The 19,868-nt window shown below is 32.7% G+C and overlaps 1 protein-coding gene across 1 annotated transcript in view; it reads right to left on the bottom strand.

Annotated features, from left to right (window-relative positions):
* Positions 1 to 827: 827 nt before the first annotated feature.
* UBL3 (ubiquitin like 3) overlaps positions 828 to 19,868 on the bottom strand; it is a 68,797-nt gene continuing 49,756 nt past the window's right edge. The window contains exons 2-4 of the mRNA XM_029319092.2: positions 14,540 to 14,648; positions 12,813 to 12,977; positions 828 to 9,059 (exon numbers count right to left, since the gene is read on the bottom strand). Of these exons, the coding sequence (XP_029174925.1) occupies positions 8,995 to 9,059; positions 12,813 to 12,977; positions 14,540 to 14,648 (339 nt within the window). The 3' untranslated portion in view covers positions 828 to 8,994. The remainder of the gene's footprint in view (positions 9,060 to 12,812; positions 12,978 to 14,539; positions 14,649 to 19,868) is intronic.

Consider the following 19,868-nt stretch of genomic DNA (forward strand, 5'->3'; position numbering starts at 1 on the left):
TTAAACGAGAGAAGAGCTACGTATATGTATTTTAAATATAAATCTCAAATGATAATAAATAGAGCAATTTTCTAGAATAATTTATTAGAAGACGTATAAAGGATGATTGCCTCAATGTTTTATACATACCTTTTTTGCATAAGATTAGATAACAGCTTGATGACTGCTTTTATTTCGCTGAAAGTATATTTGCATCAATTTATTCTTGATTGAAATGCAGTCTGGAGTATTATGCATTTGTTTGTATACTCTCCATTTGTGTTTCAAACGCTTTACAAAAAAGTAAAGTAGCCAATAATTTTGCAAAAGGTAATTAATTTCATTTATCTACATCTTTCAATTATCATTTGTTGCTTTTTGACAATGGCAAAAATTATTTGATAAAAACAGGCAACATAATAAAAGTTGGAAAAAGATAAATATATTTGCTAATAAAAATTAGCGAATATTAGTGATTTTATATATACGTATGTATCTCAATATGTAAATATTGAGATATATGAAGTATATATGTATATTATAACGCTACTCCTCATAAAAAAATATTTGACAAAAAGTTATATTTTTCAGAGATTTTTCATGGCTAGAATATTATTTTTATTTCAGCCCACATTTTCGTTGATTGCGTGTAAGATCTCATTTTATTCAGTATATTCCGTGTTGTTGCATATTATCACAAATAATTGCCGCCTGCAAAAAATATCTGGATGTTACATGTTGAACGTAATTATTTCTCTATCTTGTAAGCTCTTACGAGAATCAATAGAATCATGACTAAAAGTATGTCAGGTGAATATTTCGATGATTCCATGAAAAGTACAGGAATATAAATTATGCATACTCGTTTTCTTTATAATACTACATAGCTTTATACATTTCTTTCAATCTTCGTATGTGAACATTGAGTAGGGACATATTGCGTGAATTCTGGCTGGTGTTTACGTTTACATTACAATTACACAAAGAATGTCGATTACATTCCTGACGCAGCGTCGCAGTATATAAATTTCTTCTTATTTTTTTGTCTCTTTTTTCTGTGTCTCTTTCAAATCAAACGTCACTTCGGTTCCTTTGTACCTCGCGTTCCTTAATCATAAGGTATACAAACTACCAGTAGAAGAGGGGGAAAAAATAAAGCTGATCCGTTTTTATAGGCGAAAGGTAGTATTCAAAATAGTAATTGTGTGAGATTTTTTTTCGTAGTTTCTTTCTATATATATATATATATATATGTATATATAAATGTGAATTGGTAAACTGCTTTTGTAAACTGTATAATCGTTACACGATATTGCATAAACCGCGTTTAAGCTGCAATTTTCTGCTCGTTGATATATCACGAATATGATGTGGCTTATATGCATTTTTATTATAGCCAACGAGTAGCGAAATATTTAAATACGCAGGACGTTCGGCAAATAGATGTTGGTGAGAGATATTTCCTGTTAAAAACTGGAACTGTCATCCCATTAATAAAATTCAATATTTCTCATTCAAAATTTAACATGCAATCATCATAAAACAAAAAATAATATATATTATGTTATATTATATGAATTTTATTAAGGATGATAATTAATGGGAATTATAAATATATATAAAATCCCATTATCTCTGACTAGTTAACAATTAGAAAAAAGATATTATACACTGCAAATAAATAACTTTTATTCTTCAGTTAATTTTAGGTAGTTTTAATAGAAATTTCTGAGACATCAAACATATTATCGAGGTGCTAAATTTAAAAATAAAAAATTGCGTAAATTTATTCAGTAAAAAAAAACTCTTCATACATATTTTGTTTTTCACAAGAAATATTATTTTCATGATATACATCTATCACCGAATGTTTTACACACGATTAATAGCATTATGCTGCGTTTATATCCCGTATTTGATATAATTTGCTTGTGTTTACAAGCGAAATTTGATATTTCTCAAGTCCTCATATACTGAAAAAATCCTGCTCTCTTTCTCTTCGTCGTTATTGATCAATAATTTTACGATAAAATAAAAAGAAATTGATTTAATAATTTCGCGCGAGACCACGATAAAAAATATCTGTGGGCGATAACTGGATTATATAGATTCGTATTTATAATTTATACACGTGAAAATGATTGATAAGAAATTATGGTTGAAAATTTTTTCGAAAGTATATTGAAGTGAAAAAAAAATCATATATTTTTACTACCTATGTAAATAATATATATCCGTAAAACAAAATTTCGGATCGCTATATATGTAATTCGAGATGTAGTTTTATGTTTATGTGGGGATCTTGTCAATTTTTAATGAACAATCCTGAAATGTAAAGAAAAACAGCTGATTTATAATATCATTGTTGGTACTCTTTCGCTTTTACAACAATGAGGAATTTGTTTAATGAGGAGTAAACTGAATTTTTTTTAGAGAATAGAGGAATTTTCTGTTTAAGGGAGGGATATTCTTATAGATTAAAATTTTGATATGACGTACATAGAATAAGTATAATTTTTTTGCAGATTTATGCGCGCGATATTAAGAATACCATTTTTTTAAATTATTTGTAGACTTTCGATATCTCTCGTTTGAACAACGGAGATTCAACCGTATATTCTATAGCAGAGTGAGTATCGCGAATTGATCTCTATATGTATAATTTATCACGACGCGGTGACTCGATCGATCATCGTTTTAAATTGTTAACTGCAAAAGTATAACATAATTATTGGCTATTTGAGATCATATATATATTTGTAAGATATATCTCTCTACGGAACGTATTAATAATTAATACGAGGCTAACAATACGTATATATATATGTATATATATATATGTTTTTTAAATCAACGACCACATGATGTATTATTTGTGTTTCAACTCACTTTTATATTTAATAACGCCCTTACACGAGAAATATCGTCAATCTTCGTCATTACGCGTGTTTCTCACACCCTTTTCCGGACTCTCAAGGAAATATTAATTTTGATTATATTAAAAAAAAGTATCTTTGATCTCGTGGTTTTAATGATATCTTTTTAGAAATTATAATAAATTGCGATCCTCTTCTCTTTACGTCCAACATGTGAAAGTGACACCGCAGTGGAAAGAGTTACAAGATAAATTTATTACAGAGCCTTTATGTTTGTAACAATAATTCGAAATTAATTTCACGATAAAATGGATGGTAAATGCGAAATTGGAAAGTCCAAAAATGGCCTTTCTTTTCCTTCCTTCCCTTTCGGATCTTCTTCTTACAGAGACATTTCGTCCTCTCGTCGTGTATTATGAATTCGACATGAACGATAGCCTATTTTATAATCTCGGACGCGTCTTTAATAGCACGTGAAATGAATACAATGCAACTGATCTTTAAGAATACTTTTTAACTCTTCATTACATCTTTTTTTAATAGTACATTCACGATAGGACTAATAGAGTCTTCTTCATATTCTCCGCGCATCTCACCTCACAACATATCGGATGCGATGTGCAGCTTTTGCTCTCTCTTCTCTCACTCTCTCTTTCACACTCTCTCTTTCTCTCTTTTTTTCGCGAATCTTAAAATCTTACGAACTAAACAATTTGTTTCCCTATATAAACAGCATTTTATAGATAATCTACAACTTACAATCTTATAATAAAAAATATGAATCGTGGGGAGTGGGACGGGAGCAAAAAAAAAAGAGTAATGACGTTTCTTTTTTTCTTAAGGTGTGTTCGCTTAAAGATAACACTCTATATATATATACGTGGATCCTTTCTTTAGAAGAAAGAAAAATAAAATAAAAACTGATGAGACCGCTAGAAGGCGAAGTAAAGAACAATGAGTAAGTTGTAATGAGTGCATCGTGCGAGCCATTCCCATAAACCTACAATATATACAATGTACTCGTCGTTAGACTTTCACCATACAGGATCGTTTCGATAGGAATAACATTATCCTCTGCTGCGATAAGTGTGTACTTTGATTTTTCAAAATAGGACGCGAAGAAACGTTCGTAGCGGCCAAACTTTCTAAGGAGTCTTTATAAAAATATCATTCAATTATGTGTTGCACAATATATAAATTATATATAGTATGAAGTTATTTTTCTCTTTGATTTCAATACATTTTACATGAAATTTAATCTATTTTTACATAATGATTTCTGTGTCTTTTAGAGAGTTTTTAGTCATTTTTGTTTCGACCAGACTATTGTCGTTTTGAAGAAAATAGGGGACAAATTTGTTAAGAAATTTGATTACTATTTCTTCTACTATAATTTTTGAAATTCTAAAAAATGTGCTTAAAAAAAAACGTAAAGACAAAAGATCTTCGCAGCAAGGTTTACAAAATATATCGTTGTCGTTACTTTATCTTCTCATTTGAATGATTGATATCTCGTCGAGAACAAAAACAACATTATTGCCAATTCGCATGTACAATTTAACGACTGTAAAAAAGAATCAATCGTTGCAAAAAGAGTTTCTGTCTTAAAAGAAGAAACTATCGTTCTTAATATGGTTTTGAAAAAAATTATTAAATAAATAGTAAGAGAGATGCCATACTCGAATATTCATGATAATTACATATTTGCAAATTCGATACAGTAATTTTGCGGAAAAAAATTGTTTTCTTTTTTATCGCAGTCGTACAAACTAGACACACATTTTTTCGTTTGTGTAAAACGAGATAAATTCACGCCCCTTTTCTGCAAGCGGTCGATTTATTCGACCCGATTGATTCAGTGACAATGTATCAACAACGTTAAGCTCGATTGCGGCGACATCGACGTCAGAATTAATCCCGGTCTTGATTAAATTTTCCCTCCAAATTATAGATAGAATCCCATAATCCGTAGAGAAAGGGACGGCCCGAAGGGCAGGCTAGGGATTAGCTAAATTTCCATTCAGACTTACTGTCGACGCAATTCGACCCGCAGTATTGATATGTTCCGATTGACAGAGCGCATTTTCTCCCTTCATCGTTTCACGCCAAAATGTCGTCGTTGCATTTTAATTTCGCCGAACAATCTTGTCTCGTTGATCTCCCGCGTAAAAAAAGGGGGAAAAAAAAACAGAAAAATACAAGCAAAAATACTTTGCGCGTTAAAAGCCGATCGCAGCAGGGGAGAAGTAATAGAAAGGGATGAAGGAAGAGGAGAGAAGGAAAAAGTAGGACGAGGGAAGAGAAAAGAATTGCGGTATGGCACAGGTTTATGAGTCAGGCAGGTACTAATAACGATTTCGAAATATACAAACATGGTCGCTTCGCGTTTTCACTTCGCGAATATATATATAATATATATATATATATATATATATATATATATATATATAAATAATGTGTAACGTTGTGTGTATGTACGTGTATATAAGAAATAAATTAAACATAGCTCGCGCTTGTGTTGATCGCACAAATTTCTGGCTTCTTCCTCCCCTTCTTCTTCTCTTCTCGCGAATTTAACTACAGTAAGAACATTGCATTATATATATATACACAGGATTATGCATTTCGTAAGAGTTACAGTACGATTACGGGTAGTATGTTAGAGAGAGTATGTTAGGTAGTTTTGTGTGTTTTAGAGAGAGTTACTCGCGCCTCTTCTCATTTGCGCGTCGTACATGTGTGCACGTGTCTCTGTGTGTACGTGTGTATGTGTGTGTGTGTGTGTAATTAATACGTAGAGAATCGCCTACAACGTATTCGTCGTAACGGTTTGATTGGATCTAACTACGATCGATACTCGAAATGGGTACGTAAATTCATAGCGTGGAATTATTTTTCTGGGTCTAACGAGAGCGACGTTCTAGGCCCGACAGATTCGCATGGACGGGTAACACGAAGAGGATGAGGGTTGTGGGACAAGAGAAGATGGAATAATAGAGAGAGGATCAAGGGGGATCGACGGGGGGGAGATGGGGGGAAGATTATATATAACAGGAAATATATTTGAGTTTTCATTTAATCGTAACTATTCATTATAGAGATCCAATGTCTTCTCTCGCTCTATCTTTCTTTCATCCTTTCTCTCTCTCGCTCCCTTTCTTGTCCAATAATCTTTTATTCCGGTATACTAAACTCTCAAAGTGGCGTCATATAATATTACTTCCTCTTTAAATTCATGATAATAAAGTTGTCTATTCGTATGAGAGCTTAACGTACGTCAACGTGTCTCATACCGTCGCGCGTGCACGTTGAGCACGTGCACACCAAAGTGCACACGCGAATTCGATAATAGTACGTATATATATATATATATATATATATATATATATATATATATATATATATGTATACGGGTTGTCGAGAGAGGAGAACGCTAACCCGCGCGTTTTTTCCTTCGATTTAAAAGCGATTTCCTTAATATCGCGACGCCATTTATCTCTTGGCGAATAAACTTTGAATTTGTCGTGTAAAGCTTTCTCGAAAATGCGAACAGAGATTGATAAGAAAGATACAATTGGATAACAAAAATATATGATAAAAGACCACTTGACATCACTCTGTATTCTTATCGAAAAATATGTCGGTCTTTCCAACTTTACCACAAATTTATGTACGTTTATGTAAAATTAAAGTACATGTATATATAATATATAATAATAATGATAATTTAAATACGTGATTTCAACTGCAATTTGTATACGTGTTTTAATGAAATAAATTCAAATAGAGATTTGATAATTTGAAACATTTTTTAAAACACGAAAGACAATGACTAGAGAAAAGGACATTGTTTATAAAACTTTTCCAAAGAAAATAAAGATTTTTGCGTCCTCTTCTTTCGACGCCTCGTATACGCAGAGAGCCTTTGGCCAATCGCACTTTCTGTTCCAATGATAAACATCGCGTGAACAGTTAATACGGAATGAGTTTTAAGAAAATATCGTAAATCCAACAGATATCCGTATCAGTCTTAACACATCTGTCATCTTTATCACGTCGAATAAAACTGACCGTAAAGTGACTTGTCCATTTCTCGCGCCTGAAAACGGTCAAATTTTCTAGCGCGACTCTTATCAGTTCCGCGGTTCCTCTCTACCATTGGCAGAAAGCGCGATTGACTAGGGACACCCTGTATATAAATATATACACACGTATATATATATCCATATATATATATATATATATATATATATATATATATATATACATGTATATATTCGATACCTGCATATCACAACATAAATTTTATTCTCTCTCGCTCTCGCATTCACTCGCTCCCTCGCTTTCTCCCTCATTTGAACGCGATACACTCATATTTACGCAAGCACGCACACACAATCCCGTCTCTACGTAATTATATTATATATTATAACGCTGCAGAGTACTGTGATAGTGGTTGAGTTTCTAAGCATTGTAGCGCCGTTTCCAGGGTGCGTCTCGGACGTATCCTTCGAGAACTGTCCGTAGCCCTTTTTGCAACTCGATCTCTCCCCCTGGAAATTCCCCGTCTTATCGTGCGCGCACGAGTTCCTTATACCTGGGCGAACAAAAACGATATTACGAGTATCCGCGGCAAATGTGCGCGATTGTTCGCCTTTTCTCTCGCGTTCCCTTTTTTGATCTTCGAGGCCGGTTGTACCGACACCGAGTGGTGTTAAGGTATATGATTAACTCGAATGATATTTGTAAAATGTTCAAGTGATGGCTTTTCATTTTTTTTTTATCCTAGAATCTAATTTTGCTTCTGAAAATATAATTGAAGGATAAAATTAATTAAATTAATTTAAATTTAGGTCGAGAACGTACAATCGAAACTTAAATTAATTGTATGTGTGTATGAAAAAGAGAGAGGGAGGAAGAAAGTGCGCTAATTAAAAGCTTACGATTAATAAAACCTTTTCTTTCTCTCTGTCTCTCTTTTTTGCGATTATAACTATAATGATAATCTAGGAAAAAGAATCGATATTCGTTGACCAAGCAACTTTAGTCAAGACTGTTAACTAAATTTACGATTATTTTCTCTGTTTCCTCGATATTACAGCTACTGCTATAATCTATATAGGAAAGGATAATGGGATAATCCCTAACCGAAATTTAATCAAGATTGCTAACTACATTTATGGTTATTTCATCTACATTACAACAATGTAAATTAGCAATGTAATGCGTGAAGAAACCTTCATGCAAAATTAGTTAACCAGCGCGGTTAAATTAAATTTATTTTTAGTTAACTCTCTAGTTAATCAAAATTTAATTAAGTGAATTAGCTAACTTTACGAGATTTCACTATTATATATGTATCTTCTCTCTTTCTTTCGACATGACAATCATCGTAAGGTAGACTGGAGGCGAAAAAAGGAGAAGAAAAGAGATGGAAAGAAGTTGATAGAAACTTAATTTAAGCCATTAAACGAAATCGATTATCGTTAATCAAATCCTTTTCAGGTCTGTCCGTATATCACAACAAAGGGCCATAACACGTCCGATCGTGCGTGACGTCGTTAGCCGAAGTTAGTAAACCACCGCTGTCGGCGCAACTCGGCCGGAGACCCTTCTTCACGGCAAACTCTTAACCGTCGTGCCAGCAACGATCCGTTCGCTCGCAACCGCTCTACCCTCTGCAGGGTAGCAACATCCGCCCTTCTTCGTCTTCTCCTCCTTTTCCGAGCGGAGGCTTTTTTCCTCGCGAGCGCGCATCGATCGAGCACGCATTATCGCTTACTAAACGAACCGAAATCCCCGATCGTGGCGCAACGACGAAGACGATGACGATGATGACGACGACTACGTCGTGCCGCATCCGCGCCAGGGAGCGGCACCGTTGCTACCCGCATCGCTTGCTCCTCATATCGCCTCGTTCAACGAGCACCGGGGCGATTATAATCTCTTTTCTTTCTTCTCTCTCTCTCTCTCCTCTTGTGCTACACTGCTCACGAGCTCAGCCACTAACGATTATACATCAGCATGAAATCTTAGAAACCATGGCTCAGCGCTCGGGTGAGCCCGCGCTCGCCCATGTCGCGCGCCCATCCGCGCGGAATCCGCACCAGCGACGTCGGCGACGACCACCGGGGGCGATCTAGAGTATACAGCAGGAAGCCGAGCAGCAACTACTTCCGCCGCCTTTACTTTTTTGTCTCTGATCTGGAACAGAATAGGTGAGATTCAGTCTCTTGTCTAGCGCCGATTCAGCATCGCGAGATTCAGGGTTCAGGTGAGGTGTGAAGGAATTTGGATGTATAAAACTGGAACATTTTTTATATGTAAAATGATATGCATCTAAATTAAAAAAAAAAAAAAAAAATAACTCTCTCGACGACGAAAATGAAGAAATATTTACAGATTAAATGGGATCTTGAGAAGTCTTATAAGTATATTTTGCGACGAAATAAAATCAGTGGCATTCTTTTTCTTTTACATTTTATTTGTTTTTAGATCCAAACTTTTTCCGTGCATTGCACGCACGTTATTATATTTTAATATGATAAAATCGATATTAATATTATAAAATTGATATAATAATAATTATATGAAATTAATAATAAACTCAGTGAGATATTCTTTAAAATCCGTTTCTCTGTTAAATTTGTTTTATTTTTAGATTAACATTTTTTTAATGCTTTTTATACTTTTATTTTTTGATGCATTGCACGGGTTATTATAATATATATTTTAATACGGATATCATATTTTAACATCTAAAAGTTCTTTTATAGAATTTAATTGACTTAGTTACATTACAAAAAAAAAACAAGTGTATCAAATTTATTTTTTAATGCAATAATAATCCCAATAAAGGAAACATCTGTTTTCCATTCTTCTGCAATATAAATTATAGCGTGCAATAATTTATTACGTATAAGATATCGCCAAATTTTTGAATACCACTCAGTCATCATCTTTCTGCCGGATCCCATTTAGCTGTCACATCGTTGCGGTGTCACTGAAACTGGTTTTGTACTCACTGCGGTTCGTGTTATATTTATTCGCTCTTATGGAAACTTGCGAGTAAGCGATAAGGATTAGGAAGACTCGCACGTTGGATTTAAGGATTAGGACGGTATCGTGTAAGGTTGAAGTCATAGTTTTCGGGATCGTCGGGCAGTACATACATAAACTCACCGCTAGGTAGAATACCTAAAAAAAAACCAAGGTAACAAACAAGAATGAATATTGACATTTTGAGTCCAGCGACCACAATATCAAAATAAAAATGAATCTGTAACGAAATTCGTACTGTTTTAAATCTAAGACGCTAAATAATGTATGGTAAGATAGATTTAGTCTGAAATGTACAAAATAAAATATCGCTTGAAATTAAACACGTTAAGGTTGATCACGAGAAGCAATTATCAGTTATATTAATTCAACGTGTAATCAATAGAAATACAAATATATCAATATGTGTATACGTGTGTAAATACAAATATTATTTAACTTATCTGTTAAATTACTTTTATTATTGAATCAAGTAACGGTAATATTTAATAATAAAATATACGACAAGAACAAAGTAGGGCAGAACTGTTCACTCATCTTCAATCATTTTTTCGTTCGGGAAAAATCTCTCTTTTTTTTTTTTTTAAATTTTGCGTTGCAATTTATACGTGCTGACGCACAGGTGAAAAAGCGAATTTTGAAAGCAGGAAATTCCTGCTACGTGTTGCAAAGCATCGTTGGGAAGTTGCACAATGCGTCGCTCCTCGACGATTATCTTCTCCGTCGATCAAAGCTGATTATTAACTACCTGCTCGCGTTTACCGTCACATCGATTAATAATTAGCAGCGAGCGAGTCGCATGCGACATAAAGTTGATGTCGCGACGTAAAGAAGCAGGAAAAAATAAACACCGTTGAAAATTCCCTCGCATATATCAATTGAACGACACGCGTAAATACATATATAATTATTGTCGGATCGTTATTAAATTGGGCGGGAAAGCTCGCGAAAACGGAAATGCACGCGAACTCCGGAAACGGACGGGAGAAATTGCGAAGGGGAATGCAAATTGCGGAATGCGAATTTTACGCGAAATTATATAGAATTTACGGACGATAATGGCGAGGTTGCGCAATGAAAAATTGCCTGTTGACGATCACCGGAACGATATCGTTTGACGCGACGAATGATTCTGCGAGTAGATACGTGAACTTTCACCGATTGCACGGTGACCTGTATTAAATCGATGCATCCGCGGATCGTGTCGCTTAACTTATCAGTATGCACTTGTGCGGCGAGATAAATAAAATTGCCACAAAAAAGCGCAGAGAATATTTGAGGATGGATTTTGTGAAAATCGATTTTCAGCTAAAAACAATTTTAGCAATAGTGACTTTAATAAAAGAAGCCTCTTTCAAATCAAGCTGTAGAGGTGCAAATATTTGATGCCTATTTTTATAGTAATTTCAAGAATATAAATTGATTTATTAATGTATTTTAATTTATTAATTTATTAATATATTAATGAAATTAATTTATATTCTTGAAATTACTCTATAAAAATAGGCATTAAACATTTGCATCTCTACAGCTTGATTTGAAAGAGGCTTTTTTTATTAAAATCACTATTGCTAAAGTTGTTTTTAGCTGAAGATCGATATTATAATAAAGAAGTTAATAAAAAGTAATGACATGAACTTAAAATTCATTAATAAAAATGAATGAAATTATTCGATTGTTTGAAAATGAATATAATTTTAATTCTTTTAATATAATATATATTTTAATGAATTATTCATTTCGATGTTTCAGCTTAATATAATAATTTTTAAAACAGTTTGACATTTCGATTAAAATCTTGAAATTTGCGAAATTACGAAGAGAAAAAATATGTTTGAATGTTTATGTTAAAAGAGAATTCTGTCGGAAATCTCTTGCATTCTTAAAATATCCGAGCGTTCTTGAGCGTCCTGCATAAACTGCCATCAAATAGCGGCTAAATACAGCTAATCGATATAATTCCGTTATAATGAATACCGATGGAACGCGACATTTTCGCTGTAACGAAGTGTGATTGAATCTCTGCGTCTAATACGCGGCTTGATATAACGAACTTTCGGTATAACAAATTCAATTTCGAGATCCACGGCGGCAGTTCGTTGTAACGAGATTTTACCGTAATAATTACGCAAGCGCATCACGTACCGATATGTGATAGATTCAGTTTAGCCCGACGAATAAACAAATTTAAAGAACGATAACGAGCACAGAGATTTAGCATGATATTAATGAAAAGTGCGGCGAAAAGTGCGCAATGTGTTTTCACACAGGTTGCAGGGGAGAATGAACCCCCGAGACCAATTTCTTCCTCGAGAAAAATTGTGCTTTTCATAAAAATATGCACAATAATATATGCAAATGTACATATACATGTATATTTTTCACACCATTGAAAATAAAAAACAAGAATGATAAAAACAGGAATTTAATTTGGGAAACAACATGTTAATTTATTTTAATAACACGTTGCACCTTATTTACATTAATTCTTATATACCTAATTTTGTAAAATAATTTTTCTACGTTTTCACATTTTTGAAAAATTAACTTTTAATTATGATAATTGTTATAGTAATTTTTTTCCAAATAATTAAACTTTACAACCGGTCTAATAAAGATTAATAATGCCAAAAAAGGATCTTTCGTAATTCAGTTTTGCGCGCGTTATGGTGGTTTTGTAATTAATTTATTGCTTATGATTTTTGCGATGTAGTTTATTTCGAGAGGAGCTAAAAAAAAAAAAATAAATAAATAAAATAAAAAAGAAAATTACGCGTACTGTCTGCATGTTTTCACAACGAGGTTGAAGGAGAAGCAAGGGAAAAAAGCTCGCGATGTAGAAAGTTTCGCGACAGAGTCTCTTCGGAGGTATAAGAGGGTCGCATCTCGCGCACTCACCTTGAGAATTAGGCTCCGGAAGATTCTCCCGCGGCACCAGATGCATCACCGTGGTTTTTCCGAAGGGAAGCCCAAGAGCACCGAGCGTGACATTGCTGTGCAGGAAACGACCCTGGTAGATTAGCCGCAGGATCTCCGCCTTAGCGACCGCCTCCTCTGCCCAGTCTGCAACACGAAGGCAACATTTGCGGGATGCTGAGAGCTCTCTCTCTCGATTCTACGGCGCGCGAAAAAGTTTCCGAGAGAGTACCGAACCTCTCGAACCCCCTTAAAAAAGCGACGTAGCAGACGTGAGTGAGTTTGTGTGCGTTGGGAGAAAATACGAGACAAAGGGAGTAAACGTTCCGGAAATCGAGTCAAGTTTTCTCCTCACTCTGTGTCTGCGCTCAGAACTTTATCATTCCACAATGTATAAATGTCATCATTTTTATGCTGCAATTTATTATATTATAATAATGAAAAATAATACTCTAATTTTTAGGATTTTTAACAGATTTCGTTTAGATTATTGTTATGCGAATATTTTTATTATAATTCTTAATATGTTCCATTTTTTTAAACTAATTAATTTTTGTTTCAAATTATTTCCCTATTTATCTAATTTCCCTGATTTCAAAAATTCTTGAATTTAGAGAGAGAGAGAGAGAGAGAAATATTTTAATTTTTAGGATTTTGACGTTTAAAATATTTGTTAAAAATTCACATTTATTTGAATGCACTCTTAATATAAAATTGCTTTCATTTAAATTATTGCACACTAATACTTTTATTATAATTTTTAATAATAAGCTCCATTTTTTTTTAAATTAATTAATTTTCTTTTGAGATTATTTCTCTATTTATATAATTCTAATTTTTAGGATTTTGACGTTTAAAATATTTGTTAAAAATTCACATTTCTTTGAATGCACTCTTAATATAAAATTGCTTTCATTTAAATTATTACACACTAATATTTTTATTATAATTTTTAATACGCTCCATTTTTTGAAAATTAATTAATTTTCTTTTGAGATATTTATCTAATTTCCCTGATTTCAAAAATTCTTGAGTTTAGAGAGAGAGACTTTAATGAACATGAAAAAAATATTCTAATTTTTAGGATTTTGACGTTTAAAATATTTGTTAAAAATTCACATTTCTTTGAATGTACTCTTAATATAAAATTGCTTTCATTTAAATTATTATAATTTTTAATACGCTCCATTTTTTGAAAATTAATTAATTTTCTTTTGAGATTATTTCTCTATTTATCTAATTTCCCTGATTTCAAAAATTCTTGAGTTTAGAGAGAGAGACTTTAATAAACATGAAAAAAATATTCTAATTTTTAGAATTTTGACATTTAAAATATTTGTTAAAAATGCACACTTATTTCAATGTACTCTTAATATAAAAATATTTTCATTATAATATTTAATACGGTCAATTTGTTTGAAAATGAATTATTTTTCATTCGAGATTATTTCTCTGTTCATCTAGTTTCTCTGATTTCAAAAATTCCTGAGTTTAGAGAGAGAGAACGAGAGACTTTAATGAACATGAATATTCAACGTGTTTCACAAATGATTTTGCAACTCTATTAACATGACGGCATATCGGTAATTAATGGTAATAATTGCGAGTAGATCACACGGGAGATGCTGTTGCTCTCTATAGCAATTATATCAACGTTAATAGAATGGATTGGCGCGGGCAAAGTTTCGAAATGATAATGACTAACTCACCATCCGGCCAATTTTCAAACACATGGTGCGCTATATCGCCCGCAGAATCGCTCGGACTGAATAGGAACTCTTTTGTCTTGCCACTGACGAGGATGAGGCGTAAATTTATCTGTAATGCATAAAAAATTCATCGTTAGAAGCTTATCAGATAGAAAGGATTTTTGTCTTTTTTTTTTCTTTTCATCCTTACAAATTGAAGAATTTTAATCCCAGAAAGGAATTAATTTGATCGAAACATATTAAAATAATTTTTTATTTTATTATTACATATATATATGTTATTGATAAACTTTCATGTTAGACAGATTACTTTTAATATATATTTTTATATATTTTTAAAATATATATATATAAAGAATTTTGTCATACATCTGAACACAAAACCCAAATTTATATAATGTATTATATATGTATAAACATATGACGCGTCCTCCATTTCGCCATTATAATAAGCATTATCCTAGCTTGAAAATATATTGCAAATTACAGTAAATTTAATGGCCTGACCATGTAAATTTTTTCAAGGAATTCATTTCATCGAAACATATTCAAAATATTTCTAAATTACATGGTAATTAAAATTAAAAAAGACATTCAAAAATATGCATATCATTTATGATATACAATTTTTATTATTTTATTATTACATATATATTATATTATTGATAAACTTTCATGTTAGACAGATTACTTTTAATATATATTTATTATAATATATATTTTTATATATTTTTAAAATATATATAAAGAATTTTGTCATACATCTGAACACAAAATCCAAATTTATATAATGTATTATATATGTATAAACATATGACGCGTCCTCCATTTCGCCATTATAATAAGCATTATTCTAGCTTGCAAATATATTGCAAATTACAGCAAATTTAATGGCCATTACGGTGGACATTACGACTAGGGAGGTCGAAAACGAGCGGTTCATCGACGGTGCACAAGCGATGCAGTCGCGGCATCGGCGAAATTACCGGCGACAATCGACCCCCACCTCTTTACGCGGACGAACGCGAATTCAATTAACGTGGGGTGCGAAGATCGGGCGACATAAATAATTAGCAGCTTGGCGGCGGCGACGACTAGGACGAAGCTGGACCCCAGAGGGCCCCGACCGACCGCTCGTGACCCTTTGCGGTCTTCGTGGTCGCGACAATCTGCTGTTAAAGCGTTAAATCATCGTTCCCAAGCGGCTCGCATTATCGCACCGCACGCGAGAGACTTCCCCTTGGCATTGCGGGAATTTTCGCGTCGCGAGGGCGAAAGGAAGAGAGAGAAGGGCACGTTTTGTAAAGTGTATGACGCGGGAATAATGCGGTATAATTGAGGAATAACGAGGAAACTACGCGGGATATCTCTATGTTTTCCCCAATTTTGACCAACAATTTTTTCCCCTTTTTTTTGAGATATTAAGTGAGATTAGCCTCCCTAATATATTACAATTAATTTTTTTTTATATGACTTATACATATAATTGCACTTTTTTATTTTTGTTTGTACATCCCTAGTAAAAAAATTATTCAAAAAAATTTTTGAGGAGAGCCAACTTCACATTAGTTCCCCCAATTTGTATAAAATCGTTTTATGAAGTGGATGACGAGGGAATAATGCGAATGAGCACGATATAATTAAGGTATAATGAGAAAAAATTTAATCAAAAAAATGTTGGGAGAAGCCCCTTCAATTATAATTGATTTTTCGTTTGCACATTTCAAAACAAGTAGACATTTCATTTGTACATTTCCAGAAAAAAGTTATTTAAAAATCATAAGCAAACAATATGCAATCGAATCATGTGAAAAAGGTTAATAAATTTTATAATATTGGGAACTAATTCATAAAACATTTTGGCTTTTTCAAACACCGAGTGAAAATGAATCGCAGGTTTTGTGAAGAATCATACGCGTTTTCATTGCGTTTTGTAACAAAAATGATCGTGTAAAAAATTGCAATCGAAATTCGAGAAATGAATAATCATTTATCGAGTATAATTTTTTTAGATTTTTTTTACATTAAGTACATCAGCGACAACAATATTATATGAAGCTCCCAATTTTTTCCTAATTATTTATAATTAATCGAGTAAAAGGATTTTCTGTGATTTATTATGTATTGTTTTAATAAATATAATTTCTCTCTCATTCGCGAAATTATATTTTTCAAAAATTATTCTCGCGTCTGTAGATACAGAACAACCGGGCATAAAAGAGCCATAAAGTCTACACTTCCAGAAAGATTATTCTTTGTTGAAACAGTTCTATATGCCAAGGCCAACGGTGTTATAAAATTCTACACGTGTGACTTATGAGATGGTTTACGAGAAATACACCAAAAGTGTGAGAAAAATATTTTCTTTCGCGTCGTTTTTTTTTTTGTCAAATAAATTATGCATCGTGTAAAATAATATATAACGTTTTCCCAACAAATCGACACGCAACAATTAAATAGAAATAAAGACGAAAATAAAATTGCGCAACAATAATCGCGCCGCAAATCGAGAGCGTTTACGAGAGATACACAAAAAATGCGAGAAAAATATTATCTTTCGCGTCGTTTTTTTGCTAAATAATTTATGCATCGTTTAAAATAATATATAACGTTTTCCAAATAAATGACATATCCATACGCAAACAATAAAATAGAAATAAAGACGAAAAAAATTGCGCATTTTATATCATTGCGTTTAAAATAATACAACGTTTTCCAAATGAACGACATATCGATACGCAAACAATAAAATAGAAATAAAGACGAAAAAAAAAAAAAAAAAAAAAAAACTGCGCAACAATCGCACCGCAAATCGAGAGCGAGGAACATCCTTTATAACGCACGCTTCCAAACTTAATCTGGCCCCGTCATCTTATAATATGTCGATAACGAGATATCGGTTTTCTGGAGCAACGGCGACTAGCTCCGAGCTCCATTCAAGTGCAAATTGCCGCAAGTTTATTCGCACGCGAAACCACGCTTTCTATCGATCGATCGGTCGAAAGGGCGCGACCGACCGACCGTTCCGACAATTCGTTCATTAGTATATATTCGAAGGGGAGAGAGAAAGGGTGGTTTATTCTTGCTCTGTGCATGATTTAAAATTTTGGGCTCACTGCGCGCACTTAGGGGAAGCGATCGGTTGCTGCGTGTAACAAGCTCGAAATCCTTCAACTTCGGGGGTGCGAATTCACGAAAGTCGCGAGGGTGGCTTTTCGCCGACATATGTCGCTCCTTTGAACTTTAAAGCGATTTATTCGTGCGGTGCTAGCCAATTATTCGAGTCACGTGCTCGGATCTGTCTCCCTGTCCGATCCTTCGAAAGCTTTTCCTTTTGATTTACGCATACAGTGTTCAGAGTGTCCAGCAGACTCGATGAAAAAATTTCCTGACTTTTTCAGATTTTCCGAGACCAGAAGTTCATTTTTTCCCTGAATTTTTAGGATTATTTTTTCCTAATATATAATTTGCATATATCTATACGATAAATCGATTAAATGATAAGTCATGAAATCCTTGAGATATTTTTGTCAAAATAAATAATCATCGTTTTCATTTATATTATATCAAATTTTTTAGTTTTGTCTCTATCAAACACATTGAAATAAAATAACACGACGATGAAAATATAAATGAACGAATCGATAACACAGAAAATTAGCGTGCTGGGAGTCAAAGAAAAAATTATATTTATTTAACAGGGTGTCCAGCAGACTTAATGAAAAAAATTCCCTGACTTTTGAGCATTATTGTTTCCAAATATATAATTTGCATGTATTTATATGATAAATCAATTAAATGTTAAATCATGAAATCCTTGAGATATTTTTGTCAACAATGAAAAGGTTCGGAAGTTAATACCAAAATTTAAATCAACGATATTTGTTTTTAATACATTTATAATATATTTTTAATATATTATAACAAATTATAATATATATATTTTAATATATTTAATGGTATCTAATATCACAACAAAACTTTTAAATAAAACATTTTTAATAAAATTAATGTATTAATTTTTAATAACGAAGGAATTAAAATAAAGCTCTTGAACAATATTATAATTCTTGAGCAATGTTATAATATATTTTGAAATATATAAGACATTGAAATAAAATAACACGACGATGAAAATATAAATGAACGAACACGCTGTAGACAAACCGATTTTTAACAACACAAAAAATTAGCGTGCTGGGAGTCAAGGAAAAGTTTATATTTATTTAATAAAAATTTCCAATTATTGAAACAAATGTAGAATAATGTAAAAAAATCCAGATAAATAGTACAATTTCCTGACTTTTCTCTGACAATTCCAGATTTATCAAATTCCCTGACCGCTAGACACCCTTAGTGTTTTACCCTAACTCGTGTGATTTACCCTTCATTATCAACTCGCTATATTTTTGCAAAAAAAAAAAAAAAAATCAAGCTATGAAAGTTAATGAATAATTAATGACGCGTAATAAAAATCTCGCATTTCTAGATCGATTTCGAAATGTCATGAAAGTGAAGCCGTCGTATAGTTGAATATATTTTTTAATAGGTCACTCTCTGTATAACGGACACAGTTTCTAGCTCATCCGTGCAGGTACCATCACCTGAATATCTAGCGACATGGATCTAACGATGTCATCACTCTGCCTATGTCGAATATTTCGTTTTATTCGTCACGCGCGGCCTGATCGAACTTTCGCTGCTTTCACCGCGCGAAAAAAGCGCAACGAGCAACATACTCGTTTATAAACAAAAAAAAAGAAAAAAAAGAAAGGAAAACCACACGAGTTGTCCTACTACACTTTGTGCAAATAACATTCTAATGTGTAGGTGTTGTGCTTGAATATATGATATATACTGGTACTTTTAATTAATTAAAAGATCGAGGACGAGTAATTCGTATCACATGCAACTCTGTGACACACATTAACATTTAATATAAATGTAGCGATAATATACTTAATTAATATAAAGAGACTGATATATTTCCGTTTTAACCAGTGATATGTTTTATAAATTAGATTAATATTAATGAACTATCAATGATCTTGGTTATCCATCATATGAAGAATCGAGCGCAGTTAATTACTATTTAAATTATGTGACTATTTGTAGCAGAATATTATATTCTACTGATATTATATTTTTAGTAATATATATGTATGTACATTATTTTTTGATATTATTGATTGCGAGCTGCAGCATTTTTTTTTCTCGATATTAGACGAACTTTAGTCTACACAGAGAGAATTTTTTCTGAAAGAATTTTATAAGAGTTTCTCTGATTAATATTTATCACAAAATAAAAAATATTAACATATGTACACAG

Source organism: Nylanderia fulva, unplaced genomic scaffold, assembly GCF_048542155.1.
Source record: "Nylanderia fulva isolate GAGA-0341 unplaced genomic scaffold, ASM4854215v1 Scaffold37, whole genome shotgun sequence".
Taxonomy (NCBI): domain Eukaryota; kingdom Metazoa; phylum Arthropoda; class Insecta; order Hymenoptera; family Formicidae; genus Nylanderia; species Nylanderia fulva.